The 26,885-nt window shown below is 37.9% G+C and overlaps 1 protein-coding gene across 1 annotated transcript in view; it reads left to right on the forward strand.

The window, feature by feature from the left end:
• TAOK3 (TAO kinase 3) overlaps positions 1–26,885 on the forward strand; it is a 191,462-nt gene that overhangs the window by 143,334 nt on the left and 21,243 nt on the right. The window contains exons 12-16 of the mRNA XM_044244178.1: positions 765–932; positions 3,442–3,648; positions 15,476–15,610; positions 23,790–24,026; positions 25,658–25,786. Coding sequence (XP_044100113.1) covers positions 765–932; positions 3,442–3,648; positions 15,476–15,610; positions 23,790–24,026; positions 25,658–25,786 — 876 coding nt within the window. The remainder of the gene's footprint in view (positions 1–764; positions 933–3,441; positions 3,649–15,475; positions 15,611–23,789; positions 24,027–25,657; positions 25,787–26,885) is intronic.

A 26,885-nucleotide genomic window follows, 5' to 3' on the forward strand; every position in this document is an offset into this window, starting at 1 on the left:
TCCTCTCTCTCTCTCTCTCTCTCTCTGCCTGCCTCTCTATGCCTACTTGTGATCTCTGTCAAATAAATAAATAAAATCTTAAAAAAAAAAATGAAGGCCTTTTATAAGAGGAAAAGTTTATGGACTTTGGGGCAGTTATTTTCACTCTTCAAAGGCCCTTTTCCCTTATTTCTGATTGTACAGCTCTGTAGAGGCAAAATGAAATTGCCAGAATTATAACTTGTAAATAAATTGAATGGCTCCCATATTTTCAAGCATACACTGGGTATGACCACAAGAAAACAAAATATATACAAGTCTATTTCAACAGAGTGGATAGGAAGATTGAGGCAGATTATAACAATAACAATTCAATAACAATATTGTTTTATATATACACATAAAACAATAATATTTATAACTCTGCATTTCTTCTACTTATTATATATCTATGTATTATATATATTCAATTCCTTGAGATTTAAAAGTTACAAGACTCTAAGCTACTAGTCATTATTAACTTATACATTAAAGTAAATCCAAGAGTTCTCAAGTAAACTCTAGGGTGAAGTCCACAAAATGGGGCTTGAGGAAGAAGAGAAGAGCATAATTACCTCTTTATAAGATTTATACAAAATGAGAGGCTATACAAAATGAGTCACAGCTTATTATTTCTGCAAAATCAATAGGCCTATTTTATGTGTTTGCTTTTACAATGTAAATCTTGCCCCCCAAAATCTGTTCTCTCATTTTCAGTTTTTGTTTTTTTCTCCCCACTCTATCAGCATGATTTCGTTCGACGAGACCGGCCACTCCGTGTCCTAATTGACCTCATACAGAGGACAAAAGATGCTGTCCGTGAATTAGATAACCTACAGTACCGAAAAATGAAAAAAATCCTTTTCCAAGAGACACGAAATGGACCCTTGAATGAGTCACAGGAGGATGAAGAAGTAGGTTCGGTTTATTTGGTAGGCACTGATGGAGTGCCTACTACATGGGAAAGTTGTGGACTGGGCACTATGAAAACCACTTTTGGCGATAAAAATGTAACTGATGCTCTGGGCCTCAAGAAACATGCAGAGTTGCAAAAGAAACATTCATAAAATAACTCTTATATAAGACAAAATATGAAAAATGCTTTTGAGGTGTGTCACCAGGCAGGGCTCCATATAGGGGAGAAAATAAGCCTGCTGGGGGGATTAGTGAAGTTTGTGTGCAGGACATGATGTGGTGGTTTCTGAGAGACAGCTATAGGACATTTTAGGCCCAGGAAGATGCTGTGCCTTCAGAAGTTTATCCTGGCAACAGAATATGTAGGAGTAGGAATATAGAGCCTAGAATGAATTACGACAGACTGGAATGTGTCACATTCTATGTAATAGTCCAGGCAAGAGGTAATAAGGACAGTGTCATTGGGGATGGGGGGGAAAGGAACACTTTTGAGAAACATGTAGAGGTAGATTTGATAATACAGTGTTTCTCATTGAAAGTCACAGTGACAGGTGAGGAGGAGTTTAAGGTGACTCTGAACATTTTAGCCCAGTTGACTAGCGTATGTCAATACCAAGAATGGAGAAAAAGAATCAAGAAGAAATAGTAGGTGTAGAATGATTTCAGTTTGATGCCTGTTGAGTTTAATGGCATCATATGCTGCTGACAGTATACAGAAGGAGCTTTCAAAGGAGAAGTGACTTTCTGTCTCCTCATTCAAATAACCTAAGAAGGATTGGTCGAAGCAAGGGTAATGATAGTTGGGACACCTGAATGGTAATGTCTGGCAGTTGGCTGGAAAATTCAAACCCAGAACATAAGAAAGAAGTCTGGGTAAAGAGTAGTTGGCTGGGGGTCAAGAGAATTAAAATGGTAATGAATCCGGAGTTGAATGCAGAATGGGAAGAGGGCCACGCCATATGAGGGACCCTAAGAAACATCACAGATGTTCAACAGTCTACAACTTCAAGGGCGGAGCAGCCAGTATTAGCAGATGCCCCAGAGAGGTCAAGTTAGACAAGGACTGGAAAAAAAAAAAGTTAACTGAGTTTTACAAGCAGGGTGTTCTTGATGACCTTCGTAAAAGTAGCTTTACAGGAGTAGTTAGGATGAATAATAGATAACTGTAGGTTTGTCGAATAAATGGGAAGTGAGAAAGTAGAGACAGTGAAAGCTGGTTATTTTAAGATTCATAAATTTGGCTGAGAAGGAAAAAGGGACAAAGGGCAGTATGAAGAGAGGTCTGTAAGTATGGGTCAGGTCTCTTCATATTTATAGACAAAGTGGAAGAAGCTGGGCCAGAAGCATTGAAATTAGATGAGACAGATGTAGTTAAGTAGGATCTCAGGAAGTACATGGGATAGGAGCAGGAATATAGAGCCTTGAACAAAAGAAAGGACTCCTCTTCCTCTAAAACTAGATAGAAAAGAGGAAAGAAATGAACAATTCATTTTGTTTTACCTTTTTATATAAAAGAAAAAATTATCAATAATTATAAAAATGAAATTCAGAAAACTGAATTGGATTATAAATCTCTTGATTGCACATATACAAATGATCCCTTTTAATTGGGAAAATAAATCTGTTAAAAATATAATTTATTATCTACCATTTTAAATTACCCATATTACCTATGCCAGTGATTCCTTAGAGTGCCATGGCAAGTAACAATTCATTAAAGTTATATACAATACAGTATGGTTCTTGGAAAATAGGATTTTCTAAACTAAGTTGCCTTAATTAAATTATTTAATCTTAAATCAAAAGATATCCCACTGTGATGGGTAAATGACATATTCTGATTATTTTACCACTTCTCAAATAGTAGTCTTTGGACTAGCAGTGATGAATACCAGTATTATTTAACAGATATATTTAATAAGATTACAGAGGTAAGCATGATAGAATTGCTTGAGGGAGGCAGAATTTAATTACCTGTCCAGGACAGTAGAATTAATATCCCTGCTTAGACATGAAGTTACTAAATAATGATTTGCAAAGGAACATATTCCTTGTCAAATCTCTGAAAACTCTGAACTCTATTTCAGTTTCAAACGACTGCTGCCCTATTTGTAAATACCCCAGATGTTACCCGTTCAGTTGCCTACAATCTTTCTCTAGCACCTTGATGTTCCTGAAAGTCTCTTACAAACCTGGCCCGATTTTTGCTTACGAATAGCAATACAGTAATATAATAGTTGCATATGACGGGGGAAAGCCCTAGGATAGTGGCATTTGGAGCCTTATGACCCATGTCCAGAATGGCCCCTGAGGAAGGCAGGGAAGTGAATTTGAGATGTCTGAAAATGGTGGGGGAGTAGTAGAGTCACTACATAAAAAGTTTATCTTTGCAGATTTGGCAGAAAAGCAACTTGGCACTGCAGAATTGAGTGTGCTTAATAGCTCAGTCAATGGATCGGCACTTTACCTCCAGTCATCTTTTTTAACCCCCTTGCCCCATTTTTATAGGACAGCGAACATGGAACCAGCCTGATCAGGGAAATGGACAGCCTGGGCAGCAACCATTCCATTCCAAGCATGTCTGTGAGCACAGGCAGCCAGAGCAGCAGTGTGAACAGCATGCCAGAGGTCATGGATGAGAACAGCTCTGAACCTGTTATGATGCACGATGACGAAAGCACCATAAATTCCAGTTCCTCTGTTGTGCCCAAGAAGGTAGGTTCCCCGGTACCCTTCGCAGCTCTAGTCTTTGTCATTGTGGTGAAGCCAGATCAGGCTACTTGGCATCTGGACCTTTCAGTGGTGACTTTCTACAACTGCAGTATGGGACTAAACCTAGCACTTGATAGTTCTCTTATGTAAAAAGATAACAAAAACTACGTTAAGCTATAGCTCGGCCTGTTTCTTCATCTTCCTTTCCTGGTGCTCTGTCTACCATTATCAGTAAATAAAAATAAAAATTAATAAATCTGTAAATCTCCAAGTCAAAGAAATTGATAAAATCCTCTCTAAGCCATAACTTTAATACTGTAATCTTAACAGCTTCCTGAATATAACCCATGTAGAAGCATGCTCTCAGAGGTGTGTTTCTTAATGTATAAGCTACCATTTGTTTAAGAAGCAATTTCTACTCTTTTCTGTTGCTGTTAGATTTATTTCTAATTCTAAAACTAGCTCTGTCAGCTTAAATATTCTGACTTTTGAAGGAACGGTTCTTTTTTTATATGTACTTTGGTTTTCCAATTAAAGATCCTTTTGAGGCACTTGGGTGGCACAGTTGGTTAAAAGTCGAACAACAGTTTTGGCTCAGGTCGTGATCTCAGAGTCATGGGATCGAGCCCTGCATCCAGCTCTGTGCTTAGTGCAGAGCCTGCTTAAGACTCTCTCCTTCTCCCTGCTCCCGCCACCCCCCATTTCTCAAATAAGTACATCTTACAAAAAAAAAAAAAAAAAAAAAAATCCTCCTTTCATACAGGCCTATCATGGTTCATAAGTTGAAGTACTTCATGAAAAAGTTAAAAAAAAAGTCTTACAGTTTCTTGCAGATCACTTTCTATAAGATGAGTATTATATCTTTTAAAAAAAAATTTTTAAAGGGGCGCCTGGGGGCACCTGGGTGGCTCAGTGGGTTAAGCTTCTGCCTTCAGCTCAGGTCATGATCCCAGGGTCCTGGGATCGAGCCCCATATCAGGCTCTCTGCTCCGCAGGGAGCCTGCTTCCCCTTCTCTCTCTGCCTGCCCCTCTGCCTACTTGTGATCTCTGTCTGTCAAATAAATAAATAAAATCTTAAAAAAAATAAAATAAAAATAAAAGGGGCGCCTGAGTGGCTCAGTGGGTTAAGCCTCTGCCTTTGGCTCAGGTTGGGATCGAGCTCCACATCAGGCTCTCTACGCAGTGGGGAGCCTGCTTCCCCCTCTCTCTCTGCCTGCCTCTCTGTCTACTTGTGATCTCTCTCTCTCTCTGTCAAATAAATAAATAAAATCTTTAAAAAAATTAAAAAAAAAAAAGATGAGTATTATACAGAATTACCAATAATTCTTTGGAAGAAGTCCCAAAAATGTTTTGAGTGACTTTAGGTAAGTGGTCCATAGTGTAGAATTATATGAAAGAATCTGTTTTTCATTTTCCTTGTATGGTATATATGTACTTATTTTAATAAATGCCAATGATTACATTCTAGTTTCAATGATAGAGCATATTTAAGATTTTTTTTTCACTTAGACGTCAATTGGTGCATTTTCCTTGGGACGAAAAGGAAATTGAACAGGTAAGGATGAAAGGCAGAAGAAAATATATTGGTCCCTGGTCATAAGTAGAAGAAGGATACACATTTATTTTCTGAACAGATTAACTTACTCATTTATTTAGCAAAAATTGGTGAGGACTTCTACCATGTGCCAGGAACTATAGCAGGCCTTGTGGATATCTAGGAAATAAAAGTGCTTTCATGAAATTTATTATCTTTGGGGGAGATTAAGAAAATAATTATACAAGTAACTATACCATTTGATTATGAAACTTATGCTCTAGGTAAAAGGAGGATTTAATCTATCAGGGAGTAGTGGAAAGCCTACCCAGTGATGTAACGTGTAAGCTAAAACTTCACAGATAAGTAGAAGTTAACTAACCTGGGGTGAGGGATGGGGTGAGGGATGGGGATGAGTCAGAAAACAAGTGCAAAGGCCCAGACAAAGAACTTTGTATGTTCAAGGAAGAGGGAAAAGGTCAGAGAAGTTAGAGCTTGGTGAGCAGTGTGAAGAGTGAATGGAGTGCAGAAAAACAACAAGGACCAAATTATCAGAAAGTCGTGGAGCCTTCTGAGGAAAGGAGTTATATTCTACAAATGCAGAAATCTGCTAGGAGTTCAGCAGTGGCAACCAGCTTCTTTAAACATGGGCAGGTGTTCCTATATTTGAAAGGTAGAAAAGAAAGTTTTGTTGGACTCTCTTTTTGGAAGGAGCTATTGTGGATGCTGACAAATCTGGCTCTTTCCTATACCTCTGGAGTTCCATGGGTATAGGGATCAAAAGAAAAGGAATTCCACTGGATCTTTTTACTCCAGGAACCCTCAAATGAGAACAGAATAAGAAAGATACTACTGGCACAGTCAACAAAAAGAAGGAAAATTCTAGTCTTGAATTTTAATTCTGATTGTGGTGTGTGATGGTACAGACCTGTCTTGTTGTAATACACGTTTTTCAATACTTTTTTTTCTTGCGAGGTATCATCTTTTAAGAATAGATGCGGGGGGGTGGGAGGTTGGGGTACCAGGTGGTGGGTATTATAGAGGGCACAGCTTGCATGGAGCACTGGGTGTGGTGAAAAAATAATGAATACTGTTTTTCTGAAAATAAATAAATTGGGAAAAAAAAAAAAGAATAGATGTTAATTTATGGGGCACCTGGGTCACACAGTTGGTCAAGCAGCTGACTCTTGGTTTCACCTCAGCTCATGATCTCAAGGTGTGAGATCCAACCCTGCATCGAACCCCCCCATCAGGCTCCCCACTCAGCACTTAAGTTTCTCTCTCTCTACCCCTTCCCACCCACGTTCTCTCTCTCTCTTTCTCTCTCTCTAAAATAAAATAAATCCTTTTTTAAAAAAATAACAGATATTAATTTATATTCTAAAATACATCGTTGTATTTGATCCATACAAAATGTTTGTCAGGAAGAATTTAAGTTATATAATGTATTTCTATTTTATTACGAAATAAATATATAGAGGAAATGTGATGAAAGAAAATTGAAAAACACTTGTGAATAACACTGAATTAAGTGAACTGAAAATATAAGCAGGCTGACCAAAAGCAACCCACAGAATGGGACAAAATATTTGCAGATCATATTTCCGTATCTAATATTTGCATATCTAATAAGGGATTGATATCCAGAATAGAGAGAGAGCTCCTAAAACTCAAGAACCAAAAAACAACCAACCGAAATTGAAAATGAGCAAAGGACTTGAATAGACACTTCTCCAAAGAAGATAAGCTCCAATAAGCTCATGAGGAGATGCTCAATAGCATTAATAATTAAGGAAATGCAAATGAGAACTATAATAATATACCACCTCATGCCCGTTAGGATGACTAGACAAGAGTTGGCAAGGATGTGGAAAAATTGGAACCCTTGTGCACTGTCGATAGGAATGTAAAATGGTATAGCTGCTGCGGCAAACAATAGGTAGTTCCTCAAAGAATTAAAAATAGAATTACCACATGACCCACAATTCCACTTCTGGGTATTTGCCCCCCAAAACTGAAAGTAGGGTCTCAAGGAAATATTTGTACAACTGTGTTCATAACAGCATTATTTATAATAGCTAAATTTTGGGAGCAATCCAGATGTCCATTGATGGATGAATGGATAAACAAAATATGGTATACATACAATGGAATATTATTCAGCCTTAAAAAGGTAAAGAAATTCTGACATACACTACAACATGGATGAACCATGACATTATACTAAGTGAAATATACCAGTAACAAAAAGATAAATGCTGTATGATTCCACTTTTATGAGGTACTTAGAGTAGCTAAAATCATAGAGACAAAAAAGTAGCATGGTGGCCGCCAGAGGCTGGGGGGTGGGATGAAATGGAGTGTTGTTTAATGGGGACAAGTTTCAGTTTTACAAGATGAAAGAATTACGGGGAGGATGGGGGCAATGATTGCACAACATTAGAAGACTATTTAATAGGCCTGAACTGTATACTTAAAAATAATTAAGATGAAAAAAAAATAATAATTAAGATGATTTAGATATATTTCACCACAATAAAAAAGGGGGAAAGTATAAGGAGGCAATAAAAATAGAATATGTTAGATGTGAAAACTGAATATTAATTATATCTCTTCATGAAACCCATTTAAATCCTATACCTGGGTTTATAAATCTATCATTTTAAACACAACAGAAATATAAAAATTATTCAGAAACTTTATATGTGTTGGTATGCTTGACTTTCTAAAAGTTTTCCACTTGGTAACATAAATGAAATAGGATCTTAAGCTCTCAGTAGAATATTTTATATAATGGATCATAGGAATGAGGAAACTAGTTTATAGTTCTGTATGCCACTGTTAGTGTTATTTTACTTTAGGCAAGTCACAAAAAGCTCTCTGGGCCTCGGTTTCTTCATCTGTAAAATTAGGATTTCTGTATGGCTTCAGAGATGCCTTCCAGCTCCTAAATTCTGTGTTTCTGTTCCCGTAATCTTTAGAGAAGCAGATCTCTGCTGTGACTTTCAAGGTGTCTTGTAGCAAGGTGCCTTAGGAACAAGCCTCATCCACACCTCCTCCAGGATAAGGCAGGCTTTTAGCTCTTACATTTTGTGTTTGGATTTCACTTAAAAAGGGGGGGATTTTTCTACAAGCCAGTGTTCTGATCAGTCCCTCCTTCTTCATGCAGATGACATAGCTGTGATACTGTATTACATGTAGGTACAGGTAACATTTAAGTCACATGTTGGATTCTCTGGGAAGCAGAGCTGAAACAGTTTCAAGCAGCAGTCTGTTTCTTAGGAGTTCCTTTTGGGGTCAACACCTGTGGAAGAGAAAAGGAAGCAGCATCGGGTAGAGGGCAAAGTTGAAGTGAGATAGCAGACCTAACATCAGCTTCAGCCAACTCCTAAGGGAGCTATGGGGCTAAAATGACCCTTCAGAGTTGTCCAAACTGAGTAAGAAGGGCTGGGACTTGTTACCCTCAGCCGGACCAGTCATTGAATATGAGCAACCTGGGAAGGGTATGATTTGATCCAGGCTGCTCTCTCCAGCCAAGGCCACCCCAAAATAGACTGCCAGCCATTGTGACTGCCAGGATTCTAGTAGCAAGTCTTCTTAGAGGCAGAGATTTAGGTGGTGCATTTCTGAGTCTATCATAATTTGTGACCACAAAGTTTATATTTGAAAGAAAGCAATCAGTATTGTTTTATAAAACATTTACCAGTTTTGCATGGGTCTGTGACCAGAATCTTATTTATCACTAAATTATCATACTACAACCAATGTTCTACCCATTATCTCATTATCCTATTTTATTTTCTTTTTAATACTTATCACCATCTAATATTATATTATATATTAATTTGTTTATTATTTCATTTGTAGAATGTAAATTTCATCAAGGCAGAGACTATGGCTGCCTTGTTCCACACTACATCTTAACACCTAGAACAGTCAGAGGCAGTCAGTAAAAAACTATGGAATGAATGAATGGAAACACGAACAAAAAAAACACAAGGAATGAATTAATTGCCAGAGGCTAAACATCATGCTATTTTGGTTCATTGAACATATGGATTAAAAGGGTTAAATAATTTTTAGTATTGTCTTTATGGTTTAAAAGACTTAAATAGCTTTTCTTCAATAATTATACTCCAGACACTAAGAACATGCTTAATAAATACCAAGATATAAGAATAAGAGTGGGGCCTATTTTGGTCCCCCCATCTTGATTGGTACAATCAAGCAGACATTATACTAAATTAGTGAAACCATAGATATGAAACAGATTACCGTCTTATATAGGAAGTGAACTTATTTTTAAAGTCCATGGGCAACTGGTAAGAGTGTGACTTGCAATTAACTGCTCCACATCCAGAATAAAGAAGCCCTGATTTTAACGGGACAGTTCTATCACAGATCAAGCCCCAAAACTGTGAAGTGGGATACTGAAAATTTTCCTTTGGCATCAGAATTTCAGATTACTTCTTTTTCTCCAGTCCTTGCCTCTATTCTGTTCTTTCCCAGGCCCTGAAGGGACCCTAATCTAATCTCCCTTTTGAGTAAAAATGACTTGGTAAGTCTAAAAGTATATTTGGACAAAATAAACTTCAAGCACTTTTCCCCTTGCTAATGTTGCCATATTGCTTTTTCCAGTAACAGTAATATCATCGTATGTCTAGACTGTTAGCTCCTCAAGAACATCTCTTTTCCTACCACCCAGCACAGTGCCTGCCACATAGTAAGCACTCAATAAATGTTTTATAAACTAAAATGAAGGTGAACTTATATAGGACACAACTCTACATATGCCTCAATTCTCGCCCTACTCCTTAAAATCACTGTGGATATAGTAGCAGCAAACAGATTCTAATAGTGATCTAACCACCAAAGTCTGATCTTTTAATCTTCCAGTGAAAAGGAACACTTTTGTTTTGCTTAAGTCTAAGTCAGTTATCTTTGCCTGCTGCTGCCTTCTATTAATACAGATCATAAGACTTTAATATATGAAAGTGTTTGTTAATCAATTCGTTGTTTTAGGTATGCCTAATGAACTCTAGTCATTATGGCCCCCTTTTAGAGATTATTTTAAAAAACCATTCTAACTTTTAAAGCTTTATTTGGTCTTTTTCCTATTAATCAGTGTTCTCCACCCCACCCCCTCATCCCCACAGCTCCTTCTTTAAGAAAAAAACGGCTTTCACCATTTTGGTGGGAGGGAAAAAAAAAGAAAAGATGTCCTTGAGGGGATAGGATGTTCTAGTTTAATTTTCACTTGCTTCAGTGGCCTTTTCTATTATTTTTGTTGAAGAGAGGGGCGGGTTCTTTGACTCTTCAACTCAAATTTGGCAAAGTAAAAGTAAATTAACATACGAAGACAATGTTTCTCAAACAGAGTAGTCATAAAAACCACCTGTCTATAGTAGTGTCTTTATCCCCTGCATTCTAGTCATTTTTTCTCCCAAGTAGCTACCCTCCCCAGTAAAGATAGCCTTGTCCATCTTTTCCCCTTCCTCTAGCCCCAGCTTTCAATAGCAACAACTGCTTATGCAGTAATTTAGTAATTTTGAAATGAACAAAACCAAAAGAAAGGTGGTGGGTTTGTTGATTCCCTTCTCCACAGCATAAAGTTTGGTAATCTATGAAAAGGCTCCTTATCATCTGACAAAAGCTATTTTTAGATCTTCTTCCTTCCCCCTAAAATAAAGGTGTACCTGTGTGTCACAACTTTATGACTTTCTCAGAGAACAGAGTAGCAGGTTTTTATGAAATAGAAATTTGAACTCCCTTAAATAATAAAAGAGAAAATTTCATTTTCCCAGAATCTTCTCAGACCTATATTCTTGAATTTATTTATTCAACAAACATTTAATGAATGCCTACTAAGTATCAAGCACTAGGTGGGTGCTAGGGAGACAGATTTTCTAAACCTTATTTACTGTTTTCAGAAAGCTCACAGTCTCTTGCACAGACACACAAGTAAGGATGTGATAGTATAATAAAGATACACCAAAAGTATAACAGTGTCCAGACGAGTCGTTTCCAGGGATAATTTCAAGTGAATCTGGAAACTCTAAACAAGCAGCTACACTATGAATCTTAATTTCACAATCTTAATAAATAGCTACTTAATAAATGGCTACTTAATAAATAGAGAAAAACTTTTAAATAGAAGTAAAGCTTCCTGTTCAGTGTATAATAGTAAAGTTTGTGATTCAAGCTTTATGTACTCAAGCATATTGTATAAAAGCTCAGCTCTTTGTGCTAAAGATTTGACCGAAATTATGACAGCTTCTTTTCTTTTTAATCTGAAAAATTTTTTTACAGTGAAAGAACATTATAAATTTACTGGTTAACATAGATTTACTTAAAACTGGTTCTCAACAATATGGGTATTTGAAAGAGCTACTTCGTTTATTCCCAGATGATAATGTTTTAAAGATAAATTATAGACAAGACCTACATTTTGTCTTGGTAAAGTAGAAAATGATATTTGTTCTTAAAAAAAAAAAAAGATTTAATTTTTAAGTAATCTCTACCCCCAGTGGGGGGGTCAAACTTACAACCCCAAGATCAAGAATCACATGCTCGGTCAAGTCAGCCACGTACCCCAGTACTTGATCTTAATCTTCTAAAATCATTCTTCAACATCAAAGATGTTGGCCCTCACATTATTTGCAGATAATCTGCATCAGTACCTAACTGCATAAAATAGCAAATTGTTCCTTTCCATTATTAGTCTTAAAATGTGTGCAGTTCAGAAATTGTGGGAGCCAGGTGTGGTGCTCGTTTTGAAAGGGACTGCTATTTGAAGGGGCAGTATAGCCAACAGACAATATACCCTGTAAAGTTGATAGTTTAATTTGTTTGTACTTCTCAAGTCACATTTCCCTCATTTTAAAATTGCACCTTTGGGGATGCCTGGGTGGCTCAGTTGGTTGGACGACTGCCTTCGGCTCAGGTCATGATCCCGGAGTCCCAGGATCAAGTCCCGCATCAGGCTCTCAGCTCCATGGGGAGTCTGCTTCTTCCTCTGACCTTCTCCTCTCTCATGCTCTCTCTCACTGTCTCTCTCTCAAATAAATAAATAAAATCTTTAAAAATAAAATAAAATTGGGACGCCTGGGTGGCGCAGTTGGTTGGACGACTGCCTCGGCTCAGGGCGTGATCCTGGAGTCCCGGGATCGAGTCCCGCATCGGGCTCCCAGCTCCATGGGGAGTCTGCTTCGCTCTCTGACCTTCTCCTCGCTCATGCTCTCTCTCACTGTCTCTCTCTCTCAAATAAATAAATAAAATCTTTAAAAAAAAAAATAAAATAAAATTGCATCATTGTTTATCTTCAGAATTTTAAACTCATTTTGATGAAATGGAATTGAATATTTTAAAAATCATTTTCCTATGCATTTGAAATGGGTGTCTACTGTTAGACTAAAATTTTACCTCATTTTGTGGTCTCTTACATAATATTTGAAGACCTTTAGTGTGGGGATAGGTTATGAAGTTGCTGTGGAAAACTAAGAATTCTTTCATAAAATGAAAAGAATTTTAAGCTAGAGTAAAGAATGATACGATTAACATTATGTACTATACCTGAAGTAGATTTAAATTTTGGACCTATTGTTCAGATTAGCTTTTAAAGTAGTATTATTTTTGTCCAAGAGGATGGGGAAAAAATAATAAAATAGCATTATTTTTAAAATATACCTTAGTGAGATATTGAATGAGCTGTGTGTTAACTAAAATCACTATGATTTTGAATATTAACTTTTCTGGTGCATTCCAATATTCTTGGTTTAAAAATTTAGCAAATACAATGTGACTTTTAATTTGCTAAGCAAGACCTAGCCTATAAGTGCTAATTTATATCTGAGAGAAAACACACTAATAATACTAAAATTATATGTATTTGCACATGAATGTGTTTCACTTTATTCTGTTGAGTGAACCGTAAAGATTCTAGTGTTACTAGTTATCTTTGTAAATCAAGTTCTTACAGTGTGAAACTGAGCTGCTACCTCTCAGTCAGTATGCTTAATGTTAGCTAATTAATAATCACCAAACTTTGAATTCTTAAGGCTTCCTATAAAACCACAGGACCCTCTGATTGCTGCCATTTAGAAGCTTCTTGTTTTTCTGGTACTGTAATATTAGAAGTGATCAGTTTCGGAGAGGGGCACCTGGTTGGCTCAGTGAGTTAATTAAGCATCTGCCTTCTGCTCAGGTCATGATGGCAGGGTCCAGGGTCCTACATCAGGTTCCCTGCTTAGTGGGGAGTCTGCTTCTCCTTCTCCTCTGCCCTCCCCACTCATGTTTTCACTCACCCTGCTCTCTCTCGCTCTCTCAAATAAATAAAAATTAAAAATCTTTTTAAAAAATCAATTTTGGAGATAAATGTAACTTATTAATAAATATCCAGTAATGTCAATGGCAGTAGATCCCATTGCCTTGCTCTCAAGAACCTTAAACCTAGCGCATAAATCCTAGTCCCATACCTGATCTTTGTTCTATAAAATAAAAGGTTAGATTTCCAGGGAAATAATATAGAAGTTTCTTTGGGCCATCAAGGTTGTTTTTGGGTGTTTGTTTGTTTTTTTTAATCTCAAAAATACGGGTTGAGGTACATTTTTAACCTGTGGTACTATCTAGTAGAACTGATTGTTGCAGTGATGGAAACAATCTATACCTGCACTGTTCAGTATGGTAACCATAGCTAATGACTACCTTAAAACATAACAGGTACAACATGGGAACTGAATTTTACATTTTATTTAAGTATCCATGTGGCTACTTACTATCATATAAGACAGTACAGCAATACAATATCCTTGAATTTGACATATATGTCCTCAATGGCATTAAAGGTCCCTTCATTATTTAAAAACAAAATAGACCTCAATACAGTAAATTTTAAAAGATCTCAAAATATAGATGTAATGGTAGATACCTGCCTAACATTCTGGAGCATTCTAAATTTATAAGTGGAAAAAGAAAATCAGCCCAGTGGTAAATTTAATCTTGGCTCTTGACTTCTACCTAAAAACCTGGATATAAAATTTAATTTCCCTCAAGAATATCTGTGTCTTGACTTTAACAAATTTTAGATGATATAATTAAATTTTGTGTTTATAAACCTCTTCAATTTTTGTTTTCTGTTGAAAGAGCAAGGAATTATTTTAAAAATTTTTTTCAGATAGTCATAGACAAAATGCAAAACTGACTTGTCACAAATGGTTTTTCCTAAAACCCTAGGGCAATACAGGAATTAATTTCTCCTTCCCCATCCTGAACATGTACTATTTAAAAATCCCCCATGGTTGTACATGTTTTTGAGCTATTATTATGGTATCTTTTTTTCTGAAGGGTTAAGAGCTACTTACTGACTGACCACTCCATCTTTTATAGAGAAAAGCATCACCCTTTGAAAGCATTTTCCCCTTTAAAACTCATTTAAATTGCATTTAAGAAACATCCATTATTACCCTTCCAGGGAATGTTATTTTTCACTGGGCGTTACAACAAGATTAATCATCTCTGCCTATCAAGAAGCACAGATTTGATTAAATCAGCCAAGGACATTAAATCCCAGCCTTACTCACTCTAGTGACCATAGCAAGACTGAGTTGAGGAAGAATTTGTGAAAGTATCATTTGGTTAAAATTGCATGCCTGTCTCTTTAAATCTAAAAAAAAATCCTTTCAGAAGCTGTAGAGAGAAGGTGCTAGAACTGTGTACGATCATGACTGGAAAGCAGGATCCCTCAGTGACTGCCGAATCTTCCCAGCACAAGATAGAGAGGCAGTTCAGCACAAGCCTACACTGGTTCTAGGCAGAACGATGATCCTACCGAACAGATCTCAAATAAAATTAAATTGAGAAAGCAGATCTTTCAAGGGAATGAGGCGGAGGCTCGCTTTTATGTTAAAAGCAACCAGCATCCTCCTTGCTAGACATGGACATGACATTTTTAAAGGAATTATTTGGTTACAGCGTTTTAAGCAAACTGTTCTAAGGAGTCTGTACATTGCATTGTTTTTTCTATTCTTTTTTTCTTTTGCATATATGTAATTCTGGAGGTAAAGAAAAAGCCTGCCAGGGATTCAGAAGGCATCCCACTAGCGATCAGCTGACATTCCTAACTGAAGGCTGCAATGTGTTGCTTATTCATTTTGTACCGTGGGAGCTGCGGGGACTAGCAGAGAGCTAAACTATGCATTTCAAACAGCAGTGCTTGTGCAGAAAGAGGGGTGAGAGAGAGGCAGCCGGCGAGGAAAGAGCACAGCTGGACTTTCTCCTTGTTTTTATCCATTTCTGCAGGATCATGTATTCATAAGGGATGAGGCGGGCCACGGCGATCCCAGGCCTGAGCCGCGGCCTACCCAGTCAGTTCAGAGCCAGGCCCTCCACTACCGGAACAGAGAGCGCTTTGCCACGATCAAATCAGCATCTTTGGTAAGCAAACACCCCTCTACCCACCTTCCCTTCCTTCCCCTCCTCCCCATCTGGCAGCCTCTCGCCCTCCCTGAGCCTCTCTCGGCTTCATGGATGGGAGGAAAGGAGTCAAGAATGTTTTCTCCCTCCTAATAATTTTATTCATTTTAGAAAAAAATCTGTTGGCATGGCAACCTGATCTCAGATATTTTAGCATTGTCTACGGCATGGGAAAAAAAAAAAAACCTTTGTGTGTGTGTGTGTGTGTGTGTGTGTGTGTGTATTTATATATGCTGTATGTGCAAAATAAAAGGCCTTTAAGATGAAGTTGCTAACCTATCCAATTTTTTTAAAGCTATTTGTCTTTTCATTGAAATAACAATGCTAAAAAAATTTTTAAAGGTATTTGATGTATGTGTGTGGAGGGCACTATGCTTTTTTTTTGTATAGGTGTTTGTGTGTTTGTAATGTATACACACATATCAAAAGATAAAACACAATTTTTAAAAATATATCACTGCTAGCTAATGTATGTAATTGTAGAAAATAAGATACTAGCTTCCTAGGGATGAATTGCTGGTTCGTTCTGGTTCATTCATTTATTTATTGCAACAATGGTAGTGGCTGCACTTCCCCATTTAACCCCTAAAGAATTTCCTGGCACCAATAAAGCAAGAGGGGCTTTGTAGGAGAGGATATGGATGATTGTGGAAGAAAAGATACTGTAGGATCCTTCAGCATTTTTACTATTGCAAATGTGATTGCTGGATGCCCTTGTAGTAGCAAAAGGGGTGTGTGCTGGAAGAGTTAGTTTTCATGCCTCCTCCCCTTGGCCCCCCACGCGTGCGCGTGCGCGCTCACATACTCACACACACACACACACACACTCACATCGTTTCATCTTTGGCACTCTAAACTCTCTTTAATCTTTTGCTTCTGAATCTCACTTCTCAGCCGAAAAATTATTGAAATATTCATTGTTTTGCCCAGATTGATGTTAGAGGTCACATGGCAGGAAGAGTTAGTGTACACTGCCTGGCTATTACATTTAGAACCTATGATGACATCATCCAAGGCCGACCCAGAAATTATTTTTCTTGTCCTATTTTTTAAACCTGATTTCCACTTTCATCTCTCAAGTCTTTCAAAGGTTTCAGTTATCTTTGAAATCGATAATGGATTATAATCTTTAAAAACCCATATAGGAGGAAAATGGAAGTTAAAGCACCTACCTATTGCTATGCCTGCTGCTGTCTAAAAGCAAGCATTTTAATTGAGACTGCTTATCAATAAGCCTGCCTTTAAGTTCCTTTGTATAGAAGTTTCTTGTCATCTCTTAATGGGCAATTTTTCATTTTAAATGAATGTTATACTGTGTAATGGAGATATAAAAATGTCCACTCTGTATTTGCTAATGATTGCTAAGCACCTAAAAAATAACATGCTTTTGAGTCTAAATAAAGAACCAGGAATTTATTAATAAATATCTTCATGTCATGATACCCGACCAAAAAATATGGTATTTATGTAATATTCTTGCTTACTACCGACTCTTGTGAGACTTGTATCTTTATCCAGACATGTTCATGTAGAAATGAGAGGAGAAATGCTGAGCAGCCACTGAGACTCAGAGCACCAGAAGCAGGTTTTTGAATGTGAAACAAACATTATACCAAGTGGATCTAACCCCTCTGGGAAAAGTGTCTTTTGTCACTTGCCACACCCTCATTCCCACATCATATATTCATGACCTCTCCTACCTCCTAGTAAGATGTTACTACTGCCATACCACAATGATCTCACGCTTGCGTTTGTACACTCACCCAGGGCTACTCTGTGCCTGTCAGCCATCCCAGTCTTCTCTGTGGTTGATGAAAGCTGCTTCCCTGCTAGGCCACCTGAGGGTTAGAGGCAAAGTCCTTAGGAGCCCCTCTGCATCCTACAGGCTTCCCAGTGCCCAACCAGAGAGTAGCTGAGATCAGTCTCTGATGGACTTTGGATTGGCTAAAAGGCTCCCTGCCCCTATATTAAGTTAAAAGCTAAGTAGCTAATAGACTGTTGCGGTAGCCACTGTAAAATAAGTTGTTTCATGTGGAAAACCTTCTCCAGATGTCATGCTTTGGGGGTCATGGTGGAACTGATGGAAGCTTACCAGAGATCAGTGGTATTTGCATCTAGTGCTCGTTCAGAAAAAAGAATTAATGTAAAGGAAAGGTGGTATGATGTTATATGGTCCCATGTCTCACTTTGGACAATCTAATTATTGGTCTGGGTATTTTAATGTATCTTATCAAGTACTATAGTTCTACCAGTTTTATGTTAAAGGCTAATTCCCAGTAGTCCAGTAGGAATATATAAATCAGGACACTGGAATATCAAAAAGAAGTATCTAAATTTTAAAATTATATCATGAATCTTTTTGCTTTTCATGGATCTCAGCTCAAAGGAAAAGGACTAAAGTTACTTAAATGACATAAAAGTAGGAACAAGATCATGGGAAGATGGAAGTCCAGGGTAATGAATAATCAAGTCATTTTTGAAACCCTCTTCACTTCCCATAGTTGGTAACAATACTATATTGATTTATTTATTTTGGTTTTACTCTTTATAGTCTTCTACACAGAAGTACTAGCAAGCCACAGAGTGATTAAAAGTGAACAGCAAAAAGAAAAAAGAATTCAGAAATTATTTATTTCTAACTATTAGATAAATGAATATCTATTTTTTAAGAGTGTGTATTTTACATAGACTTGCAAACTGACAAAAATTTTATAGTTCTTAAATTTGTTTAATCAGCCTACCTCTTATACATAAACCTAAAAGAGACCTAAATTTGTGGGGTTTGCCCTTTGCATTTTTTCTACATTGTGCTTTTGAATGGAGCCATTGACAAGTGTATGCAGTCCATGGGTTGCAGGCTTTTTACTTCTTGATGTTTTTATCATTTTGGCACCTTAAAACAGATTTTTTTAATGTTAATATGCACTGCTGCGCAATTACGTTTGTAACAAAGGAAAAGCAAGGACTGTGAACCTTAATATCAGAGGTAACTCTAAGGAAACTTCAGAATTATGTAGAATTATGTATTTTTTATTATAATCATAGAAGGGCAGCAATTATTGACCTTATTTTGAAAAACTAGGAAAAGGAAGGGCATTTCATAGAACCTTTTTTATTTATCCTTTCCTTTTCTTCTGTAAGAAAGTTCATAATGAACTGATTCATGATCTGGAGAAAGGAGTTGTTTATATAGTTCTTCAGAATTACTCATCTGCCTTTTGGGCCTTTGAGATGTGGCTCCCTTAAGTTTTTATTGTTGGTAAACGGAGATCCTAATATTTTAATTGGATTGGTAACCCAAGAGAGTGTCTTCAGCTGTTGTCGTATCTGATGTCATTTCTTAAAATTTCATAATGTTCTGGATAGTAGTTCCCATAGTAGATGTTAACAGAAAGAGCCCAAGCCCATATCTGTCAGGCAATTCAGCTTTTGGCCATGAAGGAATTCTCACAGGAGTGAGTGGTCTTACTATACAGGGGAATTTGTGTTAGAGTACATACTGTCCCGAGGAGGATGGGAGAGCAGCCGGACGGCTCATTCAGTAGAGCATACAACTCTTGATCTCAGAGTCATGAGTTCAAGCTCTATGTTGAGTGTAGAGCCTACTTTAAAAAAAAAAATACATATTAGGGGCAGGGGCATAAAAACTCTTAGTTTCTAATCTCTAGGAAAGCATGTAGACAAAAATGATTATTGTCCTATCCATGCAAATGTGAATTATTTTTTTTTACTTTGCCTTTACCAGATTCAGTAGGAAAGCTCATATAAAAATGGAGTCTTCATTTCAATTTTAAAAATGCAACCTAATTTCCAGCTAATTGTGAAAGTGGATACCTGAATGAGTTTGATAGACAAGCATAAAAATATTAGAGCCTCTGCAGTTAATGCTGCTTCACCCCTCTTGAGCCCCACTATTCTATTTCTGAGGGCTGGAAGATGGGTTCTCTTCCTGGATAGTGTACAAGAGGATGCTTATCAGAATGTTTTGTAGCTCCTTTTTCCTTTTGCTTAGCTTCTTAATCTCACTAGGATCATTACGGAGACCATTTTTCACTTATGCTGCCAAGTCTCTATGCCCAATCCACGCGACCAAACTCTCTCGGTAAACATGCTGAATTAAGGAATGAACAAAGTCTTTTCCAGTCCTGCTCTCACATGAGAATTTGGATTTGCAAGTGTACATTTCTAAGTGCTTCCTGCCAGTATTTCTGTAGAAGGCAGAATTGCCCGTTTTCCATCATTACTTTTTGTACAAACTTAAAATGTTTTTCCCTAGGTGTTCTAAAGAGTGGAATGTGAAATTTCTAATGTCAAAATGTGACCCATGGTATTCTTTTTAAGAACTTGCTATAAATTTCATTTCTTGTAAGAGTTGAGGTAGCCAGTTTTATATGCATTATTTTGATTCTTATACATAATTAATCTTGTAAGTTCGCTTTGATCTCTTACAAGGGTAACATTATCAGCCACTATGCTCCTCTTTTATGTTCAGTAAGTTGCTTATTAGCCCTCTAGTGTGGTGTTCTGCACTTGGTAGACAGATAGTACACTTTGGATGTAGTCATCTGTTGTAGGTGCCAATTTTTGCCAGATTTAGATAAGGTGGAATGGAATGGATGTAAAAACTTTCTGGGAAAAGTTCAGTCTTCCTTTATGGCTGTTAACTTTTATATATTACTCCAAGTATGTGAAATGGTTAATAATTCAGGTTTAGAAATTATGCATACTTAGTTTATAAGCCACAGCCTGCATATAAGTACAGTTTCATTGTTACACTTGCCCTTTCTCTTGGATCCACTCCTTCCCATCTATGTCCATATCACTAGAAATGCTTGGTGGAGGGAAAGACATACTGCTTAAATGCTTAGATTTCCTTAGAAGGAAACCAGCATAAATCGAACATCTTCTGTGTGTCAGACACCTTGCTGGACACAAGAATTATCCCATCAGTGATCTCATCATAGCAGTGGCTCCTCTTGAGAGCCTTCAGGCAGGTTAAGTAATTTGCCCAAGGTCAGTAATACAGTAAGGAACAGATTGGGGTTTGTGTCCAAGCAACCTACTAGGTGTGGCAAGATGCTACTGCCCACTTTCAGTGGATCACATTCTTGAGACTACCATTGTGAAAACTACAGTCACTACATTTCCATAACTTTCTTTCATTTTTAGACTTATTCAGTTTGTAGCTTATACTTTCTCCAGCTTTGATGTTTTTGGGGAGTTGACTCCCTCCAGAATGTTTCATTCTGCCTTAGTGGGGTGAATTTCCTCAGGCAATTCAAGAACCGTAGAACTTCAATTCAAATCCCAGGGTTTAGGAAAATTAGAGGGCATTGCATGTGAAAATACAATGTAAATCATAAAGCATGATAAAATATAAAATTATGAGCTATTTTTTAATTCTCTTGACCAAATAGTATATTTACAAGACACACAGTATGAACTTAAAACATGCAAGTGTACATAACTGTAGATAACAATATTTTTATGTCTTTCTAGTTAGACTTCATACGTGAGTCATTGGGCCAGACTTATACTTAAATAAGTTTACTTTGCTTGCATATGGAATTATAAAACTCAGTATCTCTGTATGTGCCTAAGAAGGCAGTTAACATTGAAACGTAGAAAATTTCATTGCAACAAATAGAAGGTGATATTAGGAGTTTACAAAGGTGATTATCCAAATTATGGGAAGCATTAGAAGCAAAGTATTTCTCCTGGAATTCAGTAATATACAATGATAGCATGTTGAGCTTTGTAATTTGTCTTTGCCACATAATTGTGTGGTCTGGTATGCAGTAGGACCACCATTTTCAGAGGGACTCACCCACCAGTTAGGATAGAAAATGTTCTTGACACAACTCATTTCCACTTTATATTTAGGTGCCTGATTTGGGAAATGGCCATCCTGAGACTATTTGACCACAGACTAGTCAGACCTGTTTGCAAGCTTTGAATGTGTCGTGATAGCTTTAGGGTGTGCCATTTCTCAACTTTGGGAATCTGACTAAAGAAGGAATACTAACAAAATCTTTTTAAAAAAGGGAGGGGCACCTGGATGGCTCAGTGGGTTAAGCCTCTGCCTTCAGCTCAGGTCATGACCTCAGGGTCCTGGGATCCAGCCCTGCATTGGGCTCTGTGCTCAGCGGGGAGCCTGCTTCCCTTCATCTCTCTCTGCCTGCCTCTCTGCCTACTTGTGATCTCTGTCTGTCAAATTAATAAATAAAATCTAAAAGAAGAAGAAGAAGAAGGAATACTTATATAAGAAAAAATAAGTTTAGAGGTAAAACATGTTTCAAATACCTTACCCTGGAATGGACACTTTATTACCATATCTGTATGAAAAAAACTGAATTCAGAAAGGGCTAAATGGTATCCTTTCTGTTGATGGGAATTGTTTTCCCCTGTAGTTGAACTTCAGGAAAGCACAATCATGAGGAAGTGAAATATATATACATATTTCAAATGACTTCTTTCTTTCCTTTTATCATGAAATAAGCCCATTAAAAAGAAACATGATATTGTGATGACAAAATAGATTTCCTTTAGAGTGTTAGGTGCCCCTTTGTTGATACTGTCCTTTTTTTTTTTTTTTTTTTTTTGGTCTTGAAATATCTTCTGCTCTTATTCTTCATACTTTAAAGAGGATTGTCCTTTAGAAAAGAGAAATGAATATGAAACCTAGTGTTAGTTTCAGCTGGAAAGGTTTCAAAGTTCGGCTAATGTTTAATGGTGTACTTTGATAATACTATCCAGTTACAGAATAGCACTCTCTTGATAGTAAGGACTCAGTCTGGTATGCAGGGACACCTTCTAAAAGGAGCAAAGAAACAAATTGTTCTTTGTACAAAATGCACTTTGACCCATAAACTGAAAATAGTAAAGAGCATTAATAGCAGCTTGAAAATTTCTAGTAAAACTTGTTTGAGGGTGATGTTGGGAAGAATTGGCTAATAGTAGATAGGAGTGACTAAATTACTTAGTGAAAAACAAAGCTGAAGTTATAATTTTGTAATTATTTTTTTTCTAAAATAGGAAAGATGAGAATGAAATGAGCAGAGAATCTAACAGGAAAATAAAGAGAGATGATAAACTGAAGGAAGAAGTGGAAAATCAGAAAAGGTTTAATAGAAAGAAACGAGATGCCAAAATTTATATTTACAGTCTTGAGTTTGTTGGATAGTCACCTGAGAATGGGTTAAGAAAAAATTACTAAGTAGCCATCTAAAAATCACAGAAATACTTTCTCTTCTTGAGGAGAGCATGTAAATGTATTGTAATTTGCTAACATCTCTTCTGTGGGGAAGGGGAGGTGGGAGAGAGAGGAGTGGAAAGAGAGCTCCATCTCTCCCTCCCTCCTTTCACTCCTCACTGCCCCCACCCCACTTCGTATTAAGAATCAGAAGTAAATCTTGTTCAAACAACTTTGGGAAGATACTCAGAATCCCTATGACTGTTAGAGACATGATCTTTAAAAACAAACAAGCAGTTTGATATAATGCAGTGGTCCTCAACCAGGAATTTGCCCCCTAAGGGACATTTGCCAGTGTCTACAGACATTTTTGATTGTCTTGACTTGGGAGGTGTACTGGCATCTAGTGGGTAGCCAGTGATGCTGCTAAACATCCTGCACTGAAGGACGGCCCAACAAAACAAAGAATCTTCTGGCTCATTTTCAACAGTGTTGATGTTGAGAAATCCTGGTGTAGTGGAGACAGCATGGCTCCGGAACCAGACAGAAATGGGTCTGAATCCCAGCTCTACCCCTTATTAACTATATGACCTTAATCATAGATACAGTGATATGTCAAAAATAAGTGAATATAATTTGGCTGAATGAATAAGTTAATTCCCTCAAGTCTCAGTTGCTTCATCTATAAAATGGGGGTGGTAATACGTACCTCATTAAGGAGTAAAATGAATGAGTGAATGAGTCCAAACAAGTTTAGGACAAGAGCTAAAGAATAAATATAAAGAGCACCCAGCACAGTGCCTGGTACAGGTGAGCATTCAGCAAATAATAGGTAGATTGATGGTGGCAGTGATAGATAGAATTATGCCAGAGGGCGTCTCAACTTTCCCTGGAAGTTTGTCTTCTCTGAATCTGGTCACCTGAGTTCTGTTCCCCCACCCCAATCAGGTTACACGACAGATCCATGAGCATGAGCAGGAGAACGAGTTGCGGGAACAGATGTCAGGTTATAAGCGGATGCGGCGCCAGCACCAGAAGCAGCTGATCGCCCTGGAGAACAAGCTGAAGGCTGAGATGGACGAGCACCGCCTCAAGCTACAGAAGGAGGTGGAGACGCATGCCAACAACTCGTCCATCGAGCTGGAGAAGCTGGCCAAGAAGCAAGTGGCTATCATAGAGAAGGAGGTCAGTGTGCACACACATGCCTTTGTGCTGTAACCAAGCCAGGCCTGTTTCAGTCAGTGGCATCACGTGAGCAGAAGACAGGAGCAGTGTGCTTTTTGGTGACAGAGGAACAATGTTGCATTGGTGGTAGTTGAGAAGGGTTAGGTTTTGTGGGGCTACTCAAAATTGCGATTGAAAGTTAAAATAGTTACTGCAGGTGTATATTCTTGTCTATTCAAATATATTCCGAGAGCCAGTCCCTTGAGGGGGTCTGGGTGCAAATAAAGAGAAACAAGATGCTTCTATCCTGTGGAAACTTGCACAGTTCAGACCTGTTACCATGCCTGCCACACCCACAAGTCCTCTTCAAAAGAAAACTGCTCTACAAATAGTCCCTTTCAGTGGTGATAGTGCCTGCCTACACTGATTGGACTAGGAATGGGCACCTGACCAGCGGCAGTGAGTAATTAATCTGGCTGTTGCTTGAGTCTTCTAGGAGACATCTCTCTTCCCCATCTAAGTTCCAAACAGAGGAGAGACTAAGGCAGACAGTGAGTCAAAATATTACCTTTATTACTGATAAGTATTAGATGGGAGAAGTAATTCATGTCTGAAGGGAAATGCGCTAATAATACTGTACAAAACTGAACAGACTTGCCTATCTAGGCTCTGGCAGTGCTAAACCAGTCGCCTTCCTTGCCACACCCCCATCAGATTTACATAGTGTGGGAAAGCAGGGGTGAACATGTGCTCCCTAAGGATGGAGAGACTGGGGACAGAGTGCCAGGGGTGTTTCGGTAATTAAGCTCTCTCTCGACGTGGAAAGGAACATCAGAACTGCAGAGGAAGCATTCCCACAACAGCCATCAAGCTGTGAGGCAGCCTGGCTTGAAAACCTCTGCCCAAACCAGTCAGATTTCTTTCTTGGGGATTCAATTTGGTAAATATGTAGAAATAATTGTTCAGAATGGAAAAAGTATTGATAGTGGAAGCTAAAGGTGTAAAGATACATAAAGAGAACCGTGACACATAATTCCCTCCCTATCTCCGAAGCACCTCATCTTACATACGTGCTGCATCTAATGGTCCCCAGAAACTTCAATTTGGTCACTTTCAGGAGCCAGTGCTTATTGGGTTATCTTTTATTTGGTCTGTGTTCTATCCATTTGGGAGCCCCCAAAATGTCCCAGTGTATGACTGTTGTCAATTGTAGCAGGTGCTTAAGAAAACAAAATGTTATTAATCAATTAGTGTGAGATTCTGGGAATAAAAGTTGCCAGCTCTGGTTACTTATTCATTTTTTATAATTTAATCTGTGAGCCACCAACAATATGAAAAAAATCTTCTATTTTGAGTCTTAGTTCACTTTCCATTCCTTATATTTTTTGTGTGCTCAATAAAACATGTTGAGGTTTGCCTTCATGTTTTTCCCATGATTGGAAATGTATTTTTCAGTGGTAAGAATTTCAAATTTGTTTTAAGATACAAGAGAATCAGAACAGGTATTTGCTTATTTTGTTTTTTATTAATTACTTGCTCAAAAAACACTACATTATTCAGCACTTACGGACTCTTTTCATGCATTGGAGGATATAGACAGCTGAATTCTGTGTGGAGAACAATTTATCCTAGATTGTATGTCATTTTATTAGGCAAAGGTAGCTGCAGCAGATGAGAAGAAGTTCCAGCAACAGATCTTGGCCCAGCAGAAGAAAGATTTGACAACTTTCTTAGAAAGTCAGAAGAAACAGTATAAGATTTGTAAGGAAAAAATAAAAGAGGTAAGAGTACCAATATTTGTCATCACTAATTTGCCATTCGAATGGTTAGAACTGAAGGGATGCCTGGCTAGCTCAGTTGGTGGAGCATGTGATTTTTTGATCTTGGGCTATAAGTTTGAGCCCCATGTTGGGTGTAGAGATTACTTAAAAATAAAATCGTAAAAAAGGTTGGAACTTAAAATTCTTTAATCTTACATTGTAATCAGTAGTCTAAACCATTGATCCCCAAACTTTATATCACCTGAAGTGCTTATTAAAATGGATTCCTAGGAGCGCCTGGGTGGCTCAGTGGGTTAAGCCGCTGCCTTCGGCTCAGGTCATGATCTCAGGGTTCTGGGATCGAGTCCCGCATCGGGCTCTCTGCTCAGCGGGGAGCCTGCTTCCTCCTCTCTCTCTGCCTGCCTCTCTGCCTACTTGTGATCAGTGTCAGATAAATAAATAAAATCTTAAAAAAAAAAATAGGGCTCCTGGGTGGATCAGTGGGTTAAGCCTCTGCCTTCGGCTCAGGTCATGATCCCAGGGTGCTGGGATCGAGCCCCGGATCAGGCTCTGGATCGGGCTTTCTGCTCAGCAGGGAGCCTGCTTCCCCCTCTCTCTCTCTGCCTGCCTCTCTGCCTGCTTATGATCTCTCTCTGTGTCAAATAAATAAATAAAATCTTTAAAAAAAAAAAATCGTTTCCCAAAGGAGATCTCTCCTGACTTCCTTAACCAAGACAGGTGCCTCTGGTTTCATAACACTACTTTTCAATTAACCTCCCCGCCCCTTTTTTTGAGTTACTTACCCCGCTGACCAGTAAGTGACAAGAGCAGAGAACATGTCTTCCCCCCCCCCCCCCCGCCTATAACTGTATGCCTGTGCTTGGTACATGTAAATCTCTGATAAATGAATTACTTAAAAATAAAAGTTCTTCTTAAAAGTTTGGTTGAAGGCCAATAGTAGACTTGGAGAGTCCTCCTAATGAACTGCAGTTTGATCTGAAAGCTCCAATTTCTTCACTTCTCCCACCAGTGCTTATAGGTGAATTGCCTGCAATTCCCTAGACTTTCCTCCTTATAAGACTTAGGATTTCTTATTTCTAGACTACTGGTGTATTAAGGT

Source organism: Neovison vison, chromosome 3 (genome assembly GCF_020171115.1).
Source record: "Neovison vison isolate M4711 chromosome 3, ASM_NN_V1, whole genome shotgun sequence".
Classification (NCBI taxonomy): Eukaryota; Metazoa; Chordata; class Mammalia; order Carnivora; family Mustelidae; genus Neogale; species Neogale vison.